Source organism: Ovis aries, chromosome 8, assembly GCF_016772045.2.
Source record: "Ovis aries strain OAR_USU_Benz2616 breed Rambouillet chromosome 8, ARS-UI_Ramb_v3.0, whole genome shotgun sequence".
NCBI lineage: Eukaryota > Metazoa > Chordata > Mammalia > Artiodactyla > Bovidae > Ovis > Ovis aries.
This window is the reverse complement of record NC_056061.1, coordinates 77,242,288-77,261,176: the sequence shown is the minus strand read 5'-3', so window position 1 is coordinate 77,261,176 and position 18,889 is coordinate 77,242,288. Positions and strand designations below refer to the sequence as shown.

The 18,889-nt window shown below is 37.5% G+C and overlaps 1 protein-coding gene across 33 annotated transcripts in view; it reads left to right on the top strand.

The window, feature by feature from the left end:
• The window catches only part of SYNE1 (spectrin repeat containing nuclear envelope protein 1), a 492,315-nt gene that overhangs the window by 140,283 nt on the left and 333,143 nt on the right, over nucleotides 1–18,889 (top strand). For all 33 annotated transcript variants that reach the window (XM_060419830.1, XM_060419826.1, XM_060419828.1 and 30 more), the window contains 3 exons: nucleotides 11,142–11,254; nucleotides 11,806–11,974; nucleotides 18,420–18,516. In XM_060419830.1, the coding sequence (XP_060275813.1) occupies nucleotides 11,142–11,254; nucleotides 11,806–11,974; nucleotides 18,420–18,516 (379 nt within the window). The remainder of the gene's footprint in view (nucleotides 1–11,141; nucleotides 11,255–11,805; nucleotides 11,975–18,419; nucleotides 18,517–18,889) is intronic.

Sequence of the window (18,889 nt, the reverse complement as noted above, 5' to 3'; positions counted from 1 at the left end):
AGCCTCTTTCTTAACGTTACCCCTCCTTTCAGCTATTGTCCATTTTTTAAAAAATTTTTGTTGGGGTATAGTTGCTTTACAATGTTGTGTTAGTTTCTGTACAGCAAAGTGAATCTTCTATACATATCCATGTATCCTCTCTTTTTTAGATTTCTTTCCCACTTGGGTCATCACAGGCCAATGGGTAGAGTTCTCTGTGCTATACAGTAGGTTCTCATTAGTTATCAATCTCATACATAGGCTCAATACTGTATATATGTCAATCACAATCTCCCAATTCACCCCATTCCTTCCCTTCCCTCTTGGTATCTATATGTTTGCCCTTTACATCTGTATCTCTATTTTCTGCTTTGTAGATAAGATCATCTATACCAATTTTTTTCATATTCTACATATATGCATTAATATATGGTATTTGTTTTTCTCTTTTTGGCTTTCTTCACTCTGTATGACAGTCTTTAGGTCCCTCTACATCTCTACAAATGGCCCAGTTTTGTTCCTTTTCATGGCAGCGGCAGAGTAATGTCCCATCGTATATATGCACTACACCTTTATCGATTCCTCTGTTTATGGACATTCAGGTTGCTTCCATATCCTGGATAATGTATATAGTGAGCTACTGTCCATTGTTTTCTTTCTTTTACAAAAGCGAGGTTCTTTGAAAGTACTATCTGAAATCTCATTCTTTCTAGAACCCATTCCAATTTTCCCTTGCCCGTCTCTCCATGGCAGGTTCATGAGGGTGCTTTTTGTTCCTCGCTCAGTGATCAGTTCTCAGTCCTCATTTTACCTTTACCTTTATTTTAGACTCTGAACTACTTTATCCATTTGGTTTCTTAATTTTTTTTCTGTTCTTTCCAGTGTTTTCAGTTAGCCCGCATTTGGTCCAAAATGTCCATGAGTGTATTTGGTTCATGGGACAAATAGTTTTGGACAGGGCCAAATATCAAGGACCTTTTGATGTGGACCAGATATCTCCACGGACATTTTGGATAGGACCAGATATGACCAATTATCAAGGACCTTTTGGCATAAACCAGATATTTTGTGGTAATTTTGAACAGGACAATATGGTCCTAAAATGGTCTTTCCTTCTCTTTCAACAAATATTTATTGAGCTCTTTCTATGTGCAAAGTAGTGTTCTAGGCATTTGTGATATACCCATAAGCAAAACAGACAAAACTTCTACCTTAATATAACTTGCCTTTTCATAGGAGGAGGCAGTTAAGAAATAATAAATATGATAAACAAAGACATTTTATATTAGAATAGAAGATAGAAGGACAAGGAAGATAAGATGGTGTTGCAATTTTAAGCAGGGGAGTCCGCAGTGAAACCACACTGAAAAGAGAACCTCCAACATGCAAGCATGTCCCTACGCGAAGGCCTTTGCCGTTGCCAACATTTCTGGAATGTTCTTGGCTCTTTGCCTGAAATATTTTCCAGGCATTCTTCCTCATCTCCTTGGGCCTTTACTGAAAGGTCACTTTTTAGTCAATCCTTTCTTGGCCACCTCTTTGAAAGGACAACATCCTTTCCCCTTCCCTATTCAGTTTTTCTCTTTACCATTATCTTCATCTCAAATGCTAATTTAATTATTTATCTTATTTATTGCTTGATCTCTTACAGTGTAATCTCAACTCTGTAAGAGCAATGATTGATTATTGGTTGTTTTTCACTCTTGTTAAAAAAAACACACACACACACCTCTAACAATGGTTTTAGAAATAGTCAGGCTTTCAAAATTGTAGTTGGATCAGTAATGCTAATCCTACTTTCTGAGAATTTGTTCCTTTGACTAAGTTTTCAAAATTATTGACATAAAATTATTCAAAATATTCTTGTGCCTGTAGTTAAGCCTCCATTTTCCCCCAGTTTTGTTTTTTGCACTTTGTCACATTCCTTAAATGCACTTTCAGCATCCTTAATTTTCTCTGTTATATCTTAAAGATCTTTTCCCATCTACTTTCTTACCAGAGGCATGACAGAATCACTCTTTTAACAGCATTATTCTGGTGCTCTGTGAGGATATGGCTAGACTGGTCATAGAGGGGAGAAGTCAGAGAAACAATTTCAATGATCCAGGTAGAGTGGATTGAACAAAGTTTGTAGATACAGAGATGGTAAGAAATAGATTCTGAGTATATTTCAAGGGCAGAACAAAGAGAATTTTTAGCATTAGATATTGATTATGAAGGAAGGGGAGTCATAAATGACACTATGATTTTTCAACCAAGCAGTTGGAAAAATGGAGTTTCCATCAGTTGAGATGGAAAGGCAATGAAGCAGATTTGGGAGGAAAGATGGAGTTCTGTCTGGGGGAAGGTAAGTAGGAGACTGTTTCAGGCCCCAGCAAATATACAGAATGGGTAGCGGGAGATAAGAGACAGGAGGGGGCCAAATATTCAGAGTCCTTGGTATATAAAGGGATGTTAAAAGCTTGGAGACTTAGATTAAATAAATAAGCATAGACAGAAAATTAGTCAAGAGTTGAGCCCTGAGGGAACCCAGTATTAAGTAAGCTTCAGTGCTTATAGTTATTGTTGCTATTGTTCAGTCACCAAGTCATGTCTGACTCTCAGTGACCACAGAAACTGCAGCACAGCAGGCTTCCCTGTCCTTCATTATCTCCCAGAGTTTGCTCAGACTCATGTCCATTGAGTCACTGATGCCATCCAACCATCTTATCCTCTGTTGCCCCATCTCCTCTTGCCCTCTATCTTTCCTAGCATCAGGGTCTTTTAAGGTGGCCAAAGTATTGGCTCTTCACTTTCAGCATCAGTCCTTCCAATGAATATTCAGCATTGATATCCTTTAAGACTGACTAGTTTGATCTCTTTGCAGTCCAAGAGACTCTCAAGATTCTTATCCAGCAACACAGATGGAAAGCATCAGTTCTTTGGTTCTTGGCCTTCTTGATGGTTCAGCTCTCACATCCACACATGAGTACTAAAAAAACCCATAGATTTGACTATATGGACCTTTGTCAGTAAAGTGCTATCTCTGCTTTTTAATACAGTATTTAGGTTTGTCACAGCTGTTCTTCCAATGAGTAAACGTCTTTTAATTTCATGGCTGCAGTCACCGTCTGCAGTGATTTTGGAGCCCAAGAAACTAAAACCTGTCCAGTGTCCACTTTTCCCCATCTATTTGCTATGAAGTGATGGGATACTTAACAGTATCTAGATTAGCAATATAAAGAAGCATAGTGGGGTGCTTTTCTGTGGGAATGATCTCTGTTCATTTCCAAGGCAAACCATTCAATATCACAGTAATCCCAGTCTATGCCCTGACCAATAATGCTGAAGATGCTGAAGTTGAATGGTTCTGTGAAGACCTACAAGACCTTCTAGAACTAACACCGAAAAAAGATGTCCCGTTCATTATAGAGGACTGGAACGCAAAAGTAGGAAGTCAAGAAATACCTGGAGTAATTGGCAAATTTGGCCTTGGAGTACAGTATGAAGCAGGGCAAAGGCTAACAGAGTTTTGCCAAAAGAGTTCACTGGTCATAGCAAATACCTCCTTCCAACAATATAAGAGAAGACTCTACACATGGACATCACCAGATGGTCAACACCAAAATGAGATTGATTATATTCTTTGCAGCCAAAGATGGAGAAACTCTATACAGTCAGCAAAAACAAGACCAGGAGCTGACTGTGGCTCAGATCATGAACCCCTTATTGCCAAATTCAGACTTAAATGGAAGAAAGTAGGGAAAACCACTAGACCATTCAAGTATGATCTAAATCAAATCCATTACAACTATACAGTGGAAGGGACAAATAGATTCAAAGGATTAGATCTGATAGACAAGAGTGCCTGAAGATCTGTGGATGAAAGTTCATGACATTGTACAGGAGGCAGTGATCAAGACCATCGCATGAAACAGAAATGCAAAAAGGCAAAATGGTTGTCTGAGGAGACCTTACAAACAGCTATGAAAGAAGAAAGGGTTGGGGTTGGTTTAGTCACTAAGTCATGTCCGACTCTTGCGACCCCATGGACTGTAGCCCACCAGGCTCCTCTGTCCATGGGATTTTCCAGGCAAGAATACTGGAGTGGATTGCCATTTCCTCCTCCAGGGGATCTTCCCAACCCAGGAATCAAACCCAGGTCTCTTGCATTGCAGGCAGACTCTTTACCAACTGAGCTATGAGGGAAGCCCATGAAAGAAGAAAAGTGAAAGGCAAAGGAGAAAAGGAAAGATACACCCATTTGAATGCAGAGTTCCAAAGACTAGCAAGGAGAGATAAGAAAGCCTTCCTCGATGATCAATGCAAAGAAATAGAGGAAAGCAATAGAATGGGAAAGACTAGAGATCTCTTCAAGAAAATTAGAGATACCAAGGGAACATTTCATGCAAAGATGGGCACCATAAAGGACAGAAATGGTATGGACCTAACAGAAGCAGAAGATATTAGGAACAGGTGGCAAGAATACACAGAAGAACCATGCAAAAAAGATCTTCACGACACAGATAATCACGATAGTGTGATGACTCACCTAGAGCCAGACATGCTGGAATGCGAAGTCAAGTGGGCCTTAGGAAGCATCACTACGAACAAAGCTAGTGGAGATGATGGAATTCCAGTTGAGCTATTTCCAGTCCTAAAAGATGATGCTGAAAGTGGTGCACTCAATATGCCAGCAAACTTGGAAAACTCAGCAGTTGGCCACAGGCCTGGAAAGGTCACTTTTCATTCCAATCCCAAAGAAAAGCAATGCCAAAGAATCTTAAAATACTGCACAACTGCACTCATCTCGCACGGTAGCAAAGACATGCTCAAAATTCTCCAAGCCAAGCTTCAATAGTACGTGAACCGTGAACTTCTAGATGTTCAAGCTGCATTTAGAAAAGGCAGAGGAACCAGAGATCAAATAGCCAACATCCACTGGATCACAGAAAAAGCGAAAGAGTTCCAGAAAAACATCTACTTCTGCTTACTGACTATGCCAAATCCTTTGACTGTGTGGATCACAACAAACTGGAAAATTCTGAAAGAGGTGGAAATATCAGACCAACTGACCTGCCTCTTGAGAAATCTGTATGCAGGTCAAGAAGCAACAGTTAGAACTGGACATAGAAAACAGACTGGTTCCAAATCAGGAAAGGAGTACGTCAAGGCTATATATTGTCACCCTGATTATTTAACTTATATGCAGAGTACATCATAAGAAACGCTGGGCTGGAAGAAGCACAAGCTGGAATGAAAATTGCCGGGAGAAATATCAATAACCTCAGATATACAGATGACACCAGCCTTATAGCAGAAAGCAAAGAAGAACTAAAGAGCCTCTTGATGAAAGTGAAAGAGGAGAGTGAAAAGTTGACTTAAAACTCAACATTCAGAAAACAAAGATCATGGCATCTGGTCCCATCACTTCATGGGAAATAGATGGGGAAACAGTGGAAACAGTGACAGACTTTATTTTTGGGCTCCAGAATCACTGCAGATAGTGACTACAGCCATGAAATTAAAGGATGCTTGCTCCTTGGAAGAAAAATTATGACTAACCTAGACAGCTTATTAAAAAGCAGAGACATTACTTTGCCAACAAATGTCCATCTGGTCAAAGCTATGGTTTTTCCAGTAGTCATGTATGGATGTGAGAGTTGGACTATAAAAAGAGCTGAGCACTGAAGAATTGATGCTTTTGAACTGTGGTGTTTGAGAAGACACTTGAGAGTCCCTTGGACTGCAAGGAGATCCAACAAGTCCATCTTAAAGGAAATCAGTCCTGGATATTCCTTGGAAGGACTGATGTTGAAGCTGAAATTCCAATACTTTGGCCACCTGATGTGAAGAGCTGACTCACTTGAAAAAACCTGATGCTGGGAAAGGTTGAAGGCGGGAGGAGAAGGGGATGACAGAGGATGAGATGGTTGGATGGCATCACCAACTCAATGGACAAGAATTTGAGTAAACTCTGGGAATTGGTAACAGACAGGGAGGCCTGGCGTGCTGCAGTCCATGGGGTTACAAAGAGTCAGACACGACTGAGCAACTGAACTGAACTGAACTGAGTGGGATGCTCAGATTTTCAATAGATTTATAAGAAGTCCAATTCCATTCAACAGATACTTGTTAGGATATACAATTAATTTTAGAACAAAATTCCAGGATATACAATTAATTTTAGAGCAAAACTGTTAGCTCTGCTTTTTAATATGCTGTCTAAGTGTGTCATAGCTTTTCTTCCAAGTAGCAAGCATATTTTAATTTCATGGCTGTAGTCACCATCCACAGTGATTTTGGAGCCCAAGAAAACAGTAATTAATTAAGCAGTTAATAAATTGTAAAGACTTCTGTTCTGGAGTATATTGTCTGATATTGATGCACACATATGAGACTTCTTTTATTAGAATTTGCCTGGCTTGTATTTTTTACTTTACAATACTGTATTGGTTTTGCTATACATTGACATGAATCCACCAGGGGTGTATATGAGTTCCCAATCCTGAACCCCCCTCCCACCACCCTCCCCATATCATCTCTCTGGGTCATCCCAGTGCACCAGCCCCAAGCATCTTGTATCCTGTATCGAACTTAGACTGGCAATTCATTTCTTACATGACAGTATACATGTTTCAATGCCATTCTCCTAAATCATCCCACCCTCTCCCTCTCCCACTCCCACAGAGTCCAAAAGTCTGTTCTATACATCTGTGTCTCTTTTGCTGTCTCGCATACAGGGTTATCATTACCATCTTTCTAAATTCCATATATATGTGTTAGTATACTGTATCAGTGTTTTTCTTTCTGGTTTAATTCACTCTGTAAAATCAGCTCCAGTTTCATCTACCTCATTAGAACTGATTCATGGCTGAGTAATACTCCATTGTGTATATGTACCACAGCTTTCTTATCATTAATCTGCTGATGGATATCTAGGTTGCTTCCATGTCCTGGCTATTACAATCAGTGCTGCGATGAACATTGGGGTACACGTGTCTCTTTCAGTTCTGGTTTCCTTGGTGTGTATGCCCAGCAGTGGGATTGCTGGGTCATAAGGCAGTTCTATTTCCAGTTTTTTAAGGAATCTCCACACTGTTCTCCATAGTGGCTGTACTAGTTTGCATTCCCACCAACAGTGTAAGAGGGTTCCCTTTTCTCCACACCCTCTCCAGCATTTATTGCTTGTAGACTTTTGGATTGCAGCCATTCTGACTGGCGTGAAATGGTACCTCATTGTGGTCTTGATTTGCATTTCTCTGATAATGAGTGATGTTAAGCATCTTTTCATATGTTTGTTAGCCATCCGTATGTCTTCTTTGGAGAAATGTCTATTTAGTTCTTTGGCCCATTGTTTGACTGGGTCATTTATTTTTCTGGAATTGAGCTGCATAAGTTGCTTGTATATTTTTGAGATTAGTTGTTTTGTCAGTTGCTTCATTTGCTATTATTTTCTCCCATTCCGAAGGCTGTCTTTTCACTTTGCTTATAGTTTCCTTTGTTGTGCAGAAGCTTTTAATTTTAATTAGATCCCATTTGTTTATTTTCACTTTTATTTCCAGTATTCTGGGAGGTGGAGCATAGAGGATCCTGCTGTGATTTATGTCGGAGAGTGTTTTGCCTATGTTCTCCTCTAGGAGTTTTATAGTTTCTAGTCTTACGTTTAGATCTTTAATCCATTTTGAGTTTATTTTTGTGTATGGTGTTAGAAAGTGTTCTGGTTTCATTCTTTTACAAGTGGTTGACCAGTTTTCCCAGCACCACTTGTTAAAGAGATTGTCTTTACTCCATTGTATATTCTTGCCTCCTTTGTCAAAGATAAGGTGTCCATAGGTGTGTGGATTTATCTCTGGGCTTTCTGTTTTGTTCCATTGATCTATATTTCTGTCTTTGTGCCAGTATCATACTGTCTTGATGACTGTGGCTTTGTAGTAGAGCCTGAAGTCAGGCAGGTTGATTCCTCCAGTTCCATTCTTCTTTCTCAAGATTGCTTTGGCTATTTGAGGTTTTTTTGTATTTGCATACAAATTGTGAAATTACTTGTTCTAGCTCTGTGAAAAATACTGCCAGTAGCTTGGTAGGGATTGCATTGAATCTGTAGATTGCTTTGGGTAGTATACGCATTTTCACTATATTGATTCTTCTGATCCATGAACATGGTGTATTTCTCCATCTATTAGTTTCCTCTTTGATTTCTTTCATCAGTGTTTTATAGTTTTCTATATATAGGCTGGCTTGTTGTTTTTTATTGTATTAATTTCAACCTATCCTTGTTCTTAATGTTTAGGAATATCTCCTTTAAAAAACAGATAGTTCTATTCTGTTTGTCTAATCTGACAATCTCTGCCTTTTGATAAGAAAATATATATTCCATTCATATTTATTTATAGTTACTGATATATCTGAATTTGTTTCTATTTGCCCTACTTTTTTTTCTTTCTTTTTCCCCTGCATTCTTCCTGTTTATAAGTTGATTGAAGGAATTTTTTTTAATTGGAGGAAAATTGCTTTAAAATGTTTGATTGAGGGGTTTTGTTGTCATTGTTCACTTGCTTGCCTATTTTTCTTATTCCATGTTTTCCCTCAAACTGTCTTCAAGTTATGAACTGTAGTTGTGTAATGTGATTGTCCTTGAAATTATACCATAGATACTTAATGAAATTGAAAAATCAATGTCTTGACCTCCTCTTAATCCATATAAAGAATTAAGAACACTTTAACCAGGTCCTACTCTTCTAACTTGCAAACTGTTATTGTCAAGTATTAATTACTTATATGTGTCTAACACTGTGAATGTATTGTTTCTGCTGGTTCTCACTCATGGTAGCATGTCTCCTGTCTTTGGCGATATTTGCATTCTTCCTTTTGTGTTTGCATTTGCTATCAACCAGGGACACATCAGCTCTCTTTGAGGGTTCCGGCTAAATGTTGAGTTCTCACTTTCAATATTTCTCACATTATTCAAGTTCCAAGATTTGCATGGTATTGATATTTGTCTGGGACAATCAGCTTTTTCAATGATTTTGTTCATAGGTTTGTGATTCAGTTTTGGGTCATGTTTTGCTGAAAATGGGAGACTTAAAGGTTTCAGTTACTTCCTGTGGGCCCACGAGTAAACTAAAGTCATACGCTGTGCTCAGCATCTGGTTGCTTTGTAGTGAGACAGCCTTTCAGAGGACCCAGCAGCATCACAGCATCTGTATTTTGTCGCATTTAAAAATGTTTTTGTTTGTTTTGATTTCTTGTCAAGATTTTTTTCAAGTCATTAGATAACTGAGTGACTTCACTTTGACTTTTCACTTTCATGCATTGGAGAAGGAAATGGCAGCCCACTCCAGTATTCTTGCCTGGAGAATCCCAGGGATGGGCGAGCCTGGGCTGCCATCTATGGGGTCGCATAGAGTTGGACATGACTGAAGTGACTTAACAGATATAGAAAACTACAACAGGGAAAGCTTCTTGGAAGACAACTGGACATTTGGAAATTCCAATAGAGTCACAGACCCCCACCCATACATTAACATGTAGTCACACAGAACAAATAAGAGGTCAGAGTGGTGGTGGCTCTAAGCTTGCCCTGCAGTCATTTGGGGGAGTTTCGGTCAAGATATAAGCTATAGAACTGTGTCTACAGGTTAAGAAGGAGGCAGACAAGTGATTGAAATACTCAAGGCAATAGCTACTCTAGGATGGTCCGCCCTTCTCTGTGATCAGCTCTGAGATGCCTGTGGTGCCCTCCCACTGGGAACAGGGAACTTGTGAATATCTGTGCCATTACCTACAGACTCAAAGCACATCAGAAGGTGATAATAGCAAGTACATATCAAGATAGAAATAGTTTGGGGGCTGGAATTTTTTTCTACACTGTAACAAATAACATCCTCTGAACTAAAAGAAAATTAATCCTTTATGTTAACAAACACAAATGACTTTAGCATCTTTATTTATATATGAAAGCCTTCATTTGTCCTGTCTATCAAGTGTCTTATGTTTTAGGCTATTTTCTTGCTTTTATTTTCCTTGATTAATCTACTAAATCTTAGTGTGAAACACTATTAGTTAATTTTAAAACATATATATATATATATATATGTTTTTAATTCAGCACATCAGGTCTTAGTCGCAGCAAGTAGGATCTTTGACCTCTGGTGTAATATGCAGGACCTTTAGTTGTGGCATGTGGGATCTAGTTCTCTGACCAGGGATTGAACCCAGGCCCCCTGCATTGGGTGTGCAGAGTCTTAGCCCCTGGACCAGCAGGGAAGTCCCTAAAGAGTGTTGATTTTTCTAATTCATTCTGGTAGCTTAATGTATCTTATTTTTCAATGAGTGACAATCTGTTGGCTATTTACTCTGCTATTGAGAAATCACCGAAGCTCTAGAAAATACGGCATGAATCTGCTTTCACCTCTCTCCTTCTTTGCTTTTATGTGAGAAATTAGCTAGGAACTGTGAAGGACATGTAAATCTTCATATAAATATATCTTCTAACAAAGAAAAACTCAGAAAACAAATCTATCTAAATAAATTAGTAAAAGTTTTTGGAGTTCTGTACAATCTAGACAGAGTCTTTATAAACATCATATTTACTCTTCCCACTGTGATATCAATGGGACATTCCCTGTGCTTGTTTGAAATCTTCTAACCATAAGAGTGTTTTCATAATGTGTTGTAATGTAATCGATTTACTTTAAGATGGCAAGCAAGCATGACTTTAGGGTAGCCTGCACACACTCAGAATAAAATAGAGAATTTAATATTTTTAGTTTTACCTTTAAAGGGTTAAACTAGTTGTACCTAGTTTTAAGCTTTGGAAAACCAACAGATTCAAAATCAGAGAAAGAGAAAAATGCTAACATTTATCGTTTATAGCACCAACTACATCTTCCTTTGGACCATGTGCCTTTAAAATGTCTGAATGCATTGCTGTGCAAGTGTCATGTGTGTTTAAAAGATGCCATAATTATTAGCTACGGCTCTAGCACAGGGCCTTATGGACAAGCACCCAGGCTCCTGTACAAGGTAAAAGCCTGTGCTCGGCACCAAGCCGCGTACGGCTGTGGCAGCACCATCAAATTGTTGAATACATTGACTCATCTGTGCAGGCTGAAAATTATGCTTCTTAGCTTCCTGTGAACATGTTTCCTCATTTTTTATTTTTTTAAAAAATTGTATCTTAGGATCTGCTTCAAAACACAGATGCCCACAAAAGAGCATTCCATGAAATCTACCGAACCAGGTCTGTGAACGGGATCCCAGTGCCACCTGATCAATTAGAGGACATGGCTGAGAGGTAAGAGAATGTCTGATTTTGAATGAAGTGTAGTTAAAAGGCTCAGTGGATGCTTTTTTTCCATGTCGTTTCTTTCTGAGTTAAAAAAATTTTTTTTAACGTAGATGCTTGCATTTGGTACATAAAACCTGGGTTCCCATAGCATGTGCTGAGAATGCCAACGTTCTAATACATGATTAGTTGAAAAGAGTAAACCAGCATGTACCCACAGCCTGAAAAAAATCACAGAAATGGTTTCTTCAGAGGCTGTATTTTTATTCAGTACTGTGAGGAACATTATGTAATATTGCAAAAACAGCTTCTAAAAGAAACAGATGAGAGCGAGCGATCTTGGCAGGAGAAAGAACTAAATCAAAGACTTCAATCAATCGTGATTTGCCTTTAAACCCAGAGCTAGAAACTGAACCAGCTTTCCTGAGAGTGATTGATCAGCCAGAGTTTAGAAGACCTTGTACCTGCATTTTATTTAATATTGACGTGTAACAGGTTAAGTAAGCCCCGTTCTGTTACTATTAGTTACATTCTGTAAATTCTCGGTGTTTTGTTTCTAGGTTTCATTTTGTTTCCTCCACATCAGAGCTACACTTAATGAAAATGGAATTTCTGGAATTAAAGTACCGTCTGCTCTCACTGCTGGTTCTTGCAGAGTCAAAGCTGAAGTCTTGGATCATCAAGTATGGGGGGAGAGATTCAGTGGAGCTACTTCTGCAAAACTACATCGTAAGTCTCCCTGCAGCTCTGACAGAGGTCAGAGGTCCCCTGGGCTTAGTACCTAATACCTTCCAGTTTATTGGACAGTGTTACTTTTATCTTGACTTTCAACCTTAAGTTACCAGTGTGTAAAATGGGTTTAATGTAAATCTGTGAGCTTTTCACAGCAATCTGAAATATACACCTGTATTCTTTGGAGTATAAAATGTTTTGCAGCATTAATCATATTGAACCAATTTTGATGAGCTTTCTTGCTTAAAAAAAGAAAGTTTTTGTATTGCATACAACTGATTGTGAGCTCACTACTGAAGCTGACTTAAAATACTTAGACATTATGTTAAGCTTTCTAAAAATCCAATCATGAGTAGTTTAGGACAATTCTCAATTGTTCAGTGGGAACTAATTTCTTTTATTTAGATTAGTTCAAGCATGCCTTGTTTATGGCCATGCTGTGAGATTCATTGCTTCCTGTGTGCACCTAAGAAAAGTAAAATTTTGTCTGTGAACCTGTAAGAACTTAATTTTTGAAGAGTATTTTCTACTTGGGCTATCAGTATACATAATCCTACATGTACATAGACTAGTAGCCCTGCATTAATGAGAGAAGTAGGTCCCACTGTAGGACCTAAGTTTCCATTTACATGTAATCAGAGAATTATAATTATTAAAAGTAGTTTATTTCTCTTAAACATGCTCCTCAATTAATTAGCAACACAGATATGCTCACAAAATTAATAGAACATCTAAGTCCTTTGTTTCATTTGTATTTATTTAGAAGTTTTAACTGATAAATTAATTCATTTAAAATATAACCCCGTTTCTAACCTGACTAGTTTCAGTGGTTCTGTTACCAACATGACTGAATATTTATTGAATCAGATTTTTACTGAAGTATCCCAGAACCATAATATATTTTGCTACATTTTAATGTTATTTTCTACATGCTAAAAGAATAACGTGCATTTAAAAAAATTTAACAAGTTTGCAATAAAAATATTTCTCTAGATTTACTATAATTTTCTGGGAAACATTTGTCCAAAAATGTGAAATATGTGACAATATGTTGTTCCCTTATTCATTTTGAATGATTTTGGAAAGTAATGAGAAATCTGATTTTCTTTTTAACTTTGAGCATTTACATTAGTCCAACAAATATTAAATACAGATATGCATGTATATTTTCTGGCTTAGTCATGTCAAATCATACACTCTGAGCTCAGTAGGTAATTATTCAGGATCCGTCTTTGTTCTCGCTATTTAAGGACAGCCAATTAGATTGAAATGCTTAATGAGACTGTTTCACCAGGATAATGTTCCAACACAAAGATGTTAATAATTCTCTTTTAACTTCTCACATGAAGCATATGTAGCTAAAGAATTATTATTAATGATAAAAAATCAGTATTTTCTACCTACTTCATAAATAGACATTCATTGAGCTGGTAATTGTAAACTGTTTTGTAATGTGACTCGCAAAATTATTTGTAAGATTGCTAATAACTCTATAAATATAGTGGGCTTTAATGAATATTTCCTGATGAAAGATATATATTTATCACCTAAACTTCTATTCCAAAAGAGGTTTAAGATATTTATAGGTCAGTAGTTTTAATGGCACCCCACTCCAGTACTCTTGCCTGGAAAATCCCATGGACGGAGGAGCCTGGTAGGCTCCAGTCCATGGGGTTGCTAAGAGTCGGACATGACTGAGCGACTTCACTTTCACTTTTCACTTTCATGCATTGGAGAAGGAAATGGCAACCCATTCCAGTGTTCTTGCCTGGAGATTCCCAGGGACGGGGGAGCCTGGTGGGCTGCCGTCTATGGGGTCGCACAGAGTCGGACACGACTGAAGCGACTTAGCAGCAGTAGCAGCAGTTTTAATAATTGGAGGATGTTGGATGTTTTCCATGTGCCAAGTGTTTTACGTGGGTCATCTTCCATCTCAATCACGACCCTATGGGCTGGGTGTTTTCACATTGTTTCATTGATGAAATGGGACTTTTGAATGTTCATGTCACATGTTCCAAGTGGCATAGTTAATAAGAAGTGGAATCTGGATTTGAATCCACATCTTTCTGCATCAAAAGCCTTTGTGTTTATGAATTTTATGAGAATTCCCAAGTGACACTGGTGGTAAAGAATGCACCTGCCAATGCAAGAGACATAAGAGGTTCAAGCCCTGAGTCAGGAAAATCCCCTGGAGGAAGGCATGGCAACCCACTCTGGTATTCTTGCCTGGAGAATCCCACAGACAGAGGAGCCTGGTTGACTATAGTCGTTAGAGTCAGACATGACTGAAGTGACTTAGCATGCACTGAACTTTACTCTCTAACAAAATTGGCTGGGGAAAAAAAAATTCTTTTTAACTGAAAAGTCCAAATAATTGAAATGATATGCTGTAGCTCAGTGAACTAAAGAATGTCATTCACATAAGCATCAGTTCCATTTAATGTTGGTCCATAATGGACAATATTTTACATTTCCATGCTGCAGCCTGTTAGTTACTCTTATGTTATTATAGGCAGCATGGTATTGGGGCAGGGTGTGGTTGGATTCTTGGGGAGATTATTGGGACACTATAGATTGTTCTGTGTGGCCACCAGTGACATAGGAATGTGTTGGATCAGGACTCAGCTCCTCACTACCTATGTGACCTTATACATAACTTAATGTCTAGAAGACATAATCTTTTCCAAAATTTTAATAATAAGAATTCTTCTAAGGAACAAAGACTGACACTTCATTATTTTTCCTTCTATCTCGCATGCCACAGAGCTTCTCTCATTCTTCTGGAGTTTTCGAGAATATCATTGTCCTCAGAAGAGACTGTTTCAAAGTGCATGAAGATTAAAAACAAAAACCATAAAATCAGTTTCTTAAATATAATCCTTTACTTGGTTTCTAAAAAAACATTATTGTAATGAGCCATATGCTGCTACATCATCAAATAAGCAAAGTAATATTTGGGATATAAGAGTTCCATAATTATCTTTTTCCTTCTTCTGAATTCTCAATTCTATTCTATTTATCTGCAAGAAAAAAAAGATACTTTTTTTAAGAGTTGGGAAACTAGAGACTGTGTTTCCTTCTTTAAAAAGTGCCTCTTTTAAAAGGCACTGAGGTACACAGCCCCTAAGTGCTCAAGGAATTCTTAGAAAATGTTAATACTTCACGAATGTTTGTTGATTAAATTAGGCCACAGGATCCTGGTAAGAGATTACATACTGTAATGTAAATAAGATGATTGGTTTGGTTCTTGATGTCAGAACTGTTCATGACATAACTGTGTTATTTAACACACGCTCCAATTTTATAGTGGAAGTAACGAGACAGTATTTCATTCTTTCACATAGAAGAAAAGCTCTTGGAAGTGTAGATAAAGTGGGTGCAGCATATGTAATATGAACATTTAGTCTAATATTTGTAATGATTTTATTAAAGTCAATAGGCAGTTCTAATGAAAGTACTTCTCACATCTCAGTTGATTTTTTAAAACCTTAAATTGCCTGGTTTAGCTCTCTTTGAGTGAAATTGATGAGCTTTGTAGTTATTACATTTCTCTTTTCAAAGTAGAAATTAACTCCCTTCCAATTCTTTGAATTTTGCAGCATAAAGAAATAGCTTCCTTTTCTTGAAGTGCCATCAACTTTAAAAGTCCCTTGACCAACACAGCTCATTTGTTGAACTTGATTTCCAAATGTAAGCTGTATTAAAAATAAATAAATAAACTAATCCCATCACTGGTATTTTAAACACACATTTGTGCTTACTTTGGCATTCTTCTGAAAGACTTTGTCTAGATGGCTCACGGTGAAAAAGGGAGTTAGCAGTCCTCCTGCTGAAGTGATTCTAATAGACAAAATAATTCGTGTTACTAAGTGGAGTTACTCAGGACTCAGAAAGAAAGGGCAGAAGTAAATGAAACAATTTTAAAACTAAAATAACAAATAAGGCTTCTTCCTCAAAAATTTATTATTTAGTTTAACTCATAGTTGTTCAGTAGCTAAGTCATGTCCAACTCTTTGCAACCCCATGGACTGCAGCACACCAGGCTTCTCTGTTCGTCACTGTCTCCTGGAGCTTGCTCAAACTCATGTCCATTGAGTCGTTGACGCTGTCTAACCATCTCATCCTCTGCTACCCCCTTCTCCTCCTGCCTTCAATCTTTCCCAGCATCAGGGTTTTTTCCCATTGAATTGACTCTTCGCATCAGGTGGTCGAAGTGTTGGAGCTTCAACTTCAGCATCAGTCCTTCCAGTGAATATTCAAGGTTGATTTCCTTTAGGATTGACTAGTGTGATCTCCTTGCTGTCCAAGGGATTCTCAAGAGTCTTTGAAAGCATTAATTTGTCACTGCTCAGCCTTCTTTATGGTCAAATTCTCACATCCGTACATGACTACTGGAAAGACTATAGCTTTGACCATATGCCCTTTGTCAACAAAGTGATGTCTTTGTCCTTATAGGAAAACTCAAAAGTACTTTAATGAGTTTCTACATTTATAATATTCTTAAAACATTCTTCTCCCCACCCATACCAAAAATTGAACTGGAAATAACTTTTCTCTCTTGTTCATTTATAATGAATTTGTAAATCACTCTAGCAAAAGCATGTGTGTGTTTTAATGTCTGATGTAGGCACTGTTTTCCATTTATTTGACACTTTGAGCAATTGTTTTCCCATTAGCTCCTTGAAATTGTGTCCAAACTAAATGGACACTATTTTTAAAAACTTTGCTGAATATATTTATTTGTTTCTTCAGTTTCTTACAAGGTCTTGAAAATTAGCTGTAATCATCCATGTTTGATGAAATCAGGACCTACTTATTTGTGAAATTATTCAAAGTTTAAATTCCATTAAATTACTCTTTCTCCATTTAGGAAGCAGGCAAAGGTTAAGGGAATAGGACATAAGGCTATGAGCTAACAATAGGACATAATGAGCTAACCAATTCTCAACAAAAATAAGAAAGCCTATTTCCCTTATTGGGTAAGGTATTCATCAAGGAATCCCTCATTCCAGATAATTCACAGCTTTATTCAATATATCTATGAAGAATAGTTACTATGTAGTAAATGCAAACATAAAATGGTATGAAATGTATTATATGTAACTTTTTAAGTAAAGTCATGAAATGCTATAAATTTCTATTAATAAAATCTAGGGACTCCTATGAAATTTTTGTATGAATAGTTTTGCATCTGCACACAAGCATTTTGCATCTCCACATTAAGCATTCATCAGCATCCTATTCAGAACTTCAGCTAGTTTTTGAAGACTAATTTTATATTTTATAGTAGTGACACAAAGTATTTTACTGAGTTTAAATCATAGGAACTAATTACGCTATTAAAAGGAATTAAGAAGCCTTTGGTAATATGTTGTTATCTATAATTGCTTTAATTTTCTACTTTTAGAAAAGTAGGAATAATTTTTGAAACAGGAATTATTTCATATTTCCTGGAGTTAGCAATAATGAAAATCACCTGTGTGTCCTCCATTCGTCTCCATTTGCTTATAGTAACTCTAATGCATACGTAAATTGCATACAGACATATTAGGTATAGGGGCTCCCCGGTAGCTCAGCGGTAAAATGCTCCTACAATGCAGGAGACGCGGGTTCAGTCCCTGGGTTGGGAAGATCCCCAGAGAAGGAAATGGCAGTCCACTCCAGGATTCTTGCCTGGAGAATCCCATGGACAGAGGAGCCTAGAAGGCTAGAGTCCACAGGGTTGCAAGAGTTGAACATGACTTAGCAACCAAACCACCACCATATTAGATATAGATGTGTCTTATCTTTAATTTTTCTGCTGAGGCTTCCCTGGTGGCTCAGAGGTCAAAAAGCATCTGCCTGCAATGCAGGAGACCTGGGTTTGATCCCTGGATCGGGAAGATCCCCTGGAGAAGGACTAATAGAAATATGAGAACATGGATAACATGGATAGAATGTTTGATTATTTAGCAATTTTCTACTTGGAAATATTTTTGTATTTACTTTTTAAGAAAGTGTGCCTTGTGCCAGTTATTTATACTCTGAAATACCCCAGAATCATCATCCACCAGAATTATTGTTCAAAGAGCAACAGAATCCCACAGCTAAGACCCAGTGGGACACTTTCAAATGTTGTTCCAAATTTAGTGCTTTCTAAATGTTAGCCCCACATACTCTGGAGAAGCTTCTGTCTCTTCTAAAAACAAACCCTTGGGTAGAGAAGAAGTGTAATATTTTCTCAATCCAGGGGTGAATTAGAAGCAAAAGTGGGGAATAAAGTTATATTCTTAGAAATAATCAGGTTATTTATGGCAGTTGAATTAAGTCGATGTTTTGAAGAAAAAGTGAGGTTGGTAAATTTGAATAACATGGCCACATACCTGCACTGCTGAAGACTGACTTTGGCATGTCTGCATAAGCCTATATTAGTTATCATCTAACCATTCCCTCTTTTTTCTAGTCTTTTATAGAAAATAGCAAGTTCTTTGAACAATATGAAGTGACATACCAGATCTTGAAACAGACAGCTGAGATGTATGTCAAAGCTGATGGTTCAGGTAAAACACAAGACAGAATTTGTTGTGGTATTGAATACAGTAGAATTTAGAACCCGCATATTTCTGTATGATTCAATCAGTTTTTCTCTGCAGAATCTTTGTGTGACCATGCCATTGGCCTGAAAAGTCATATTGGATTCAGTTCCCTTGACTTTGTGTTATGCCTATCCTCTGTGTGTGTGTGTGTGTGTGTGTGTGTGTGTGTGTGTGTATGATTTTCTAAAAGAAAGGAAAATAAGTTTTCTCTTTCTAAATTGTAATGGTCAAACCTATTTTAAATTCCAATGGTTAAAGGCAAAATTGGACTAACCTGAATATTATAATGAAATAAATGAAAACTTAATTTCATGGAAAGACACAACTGTAAAATATG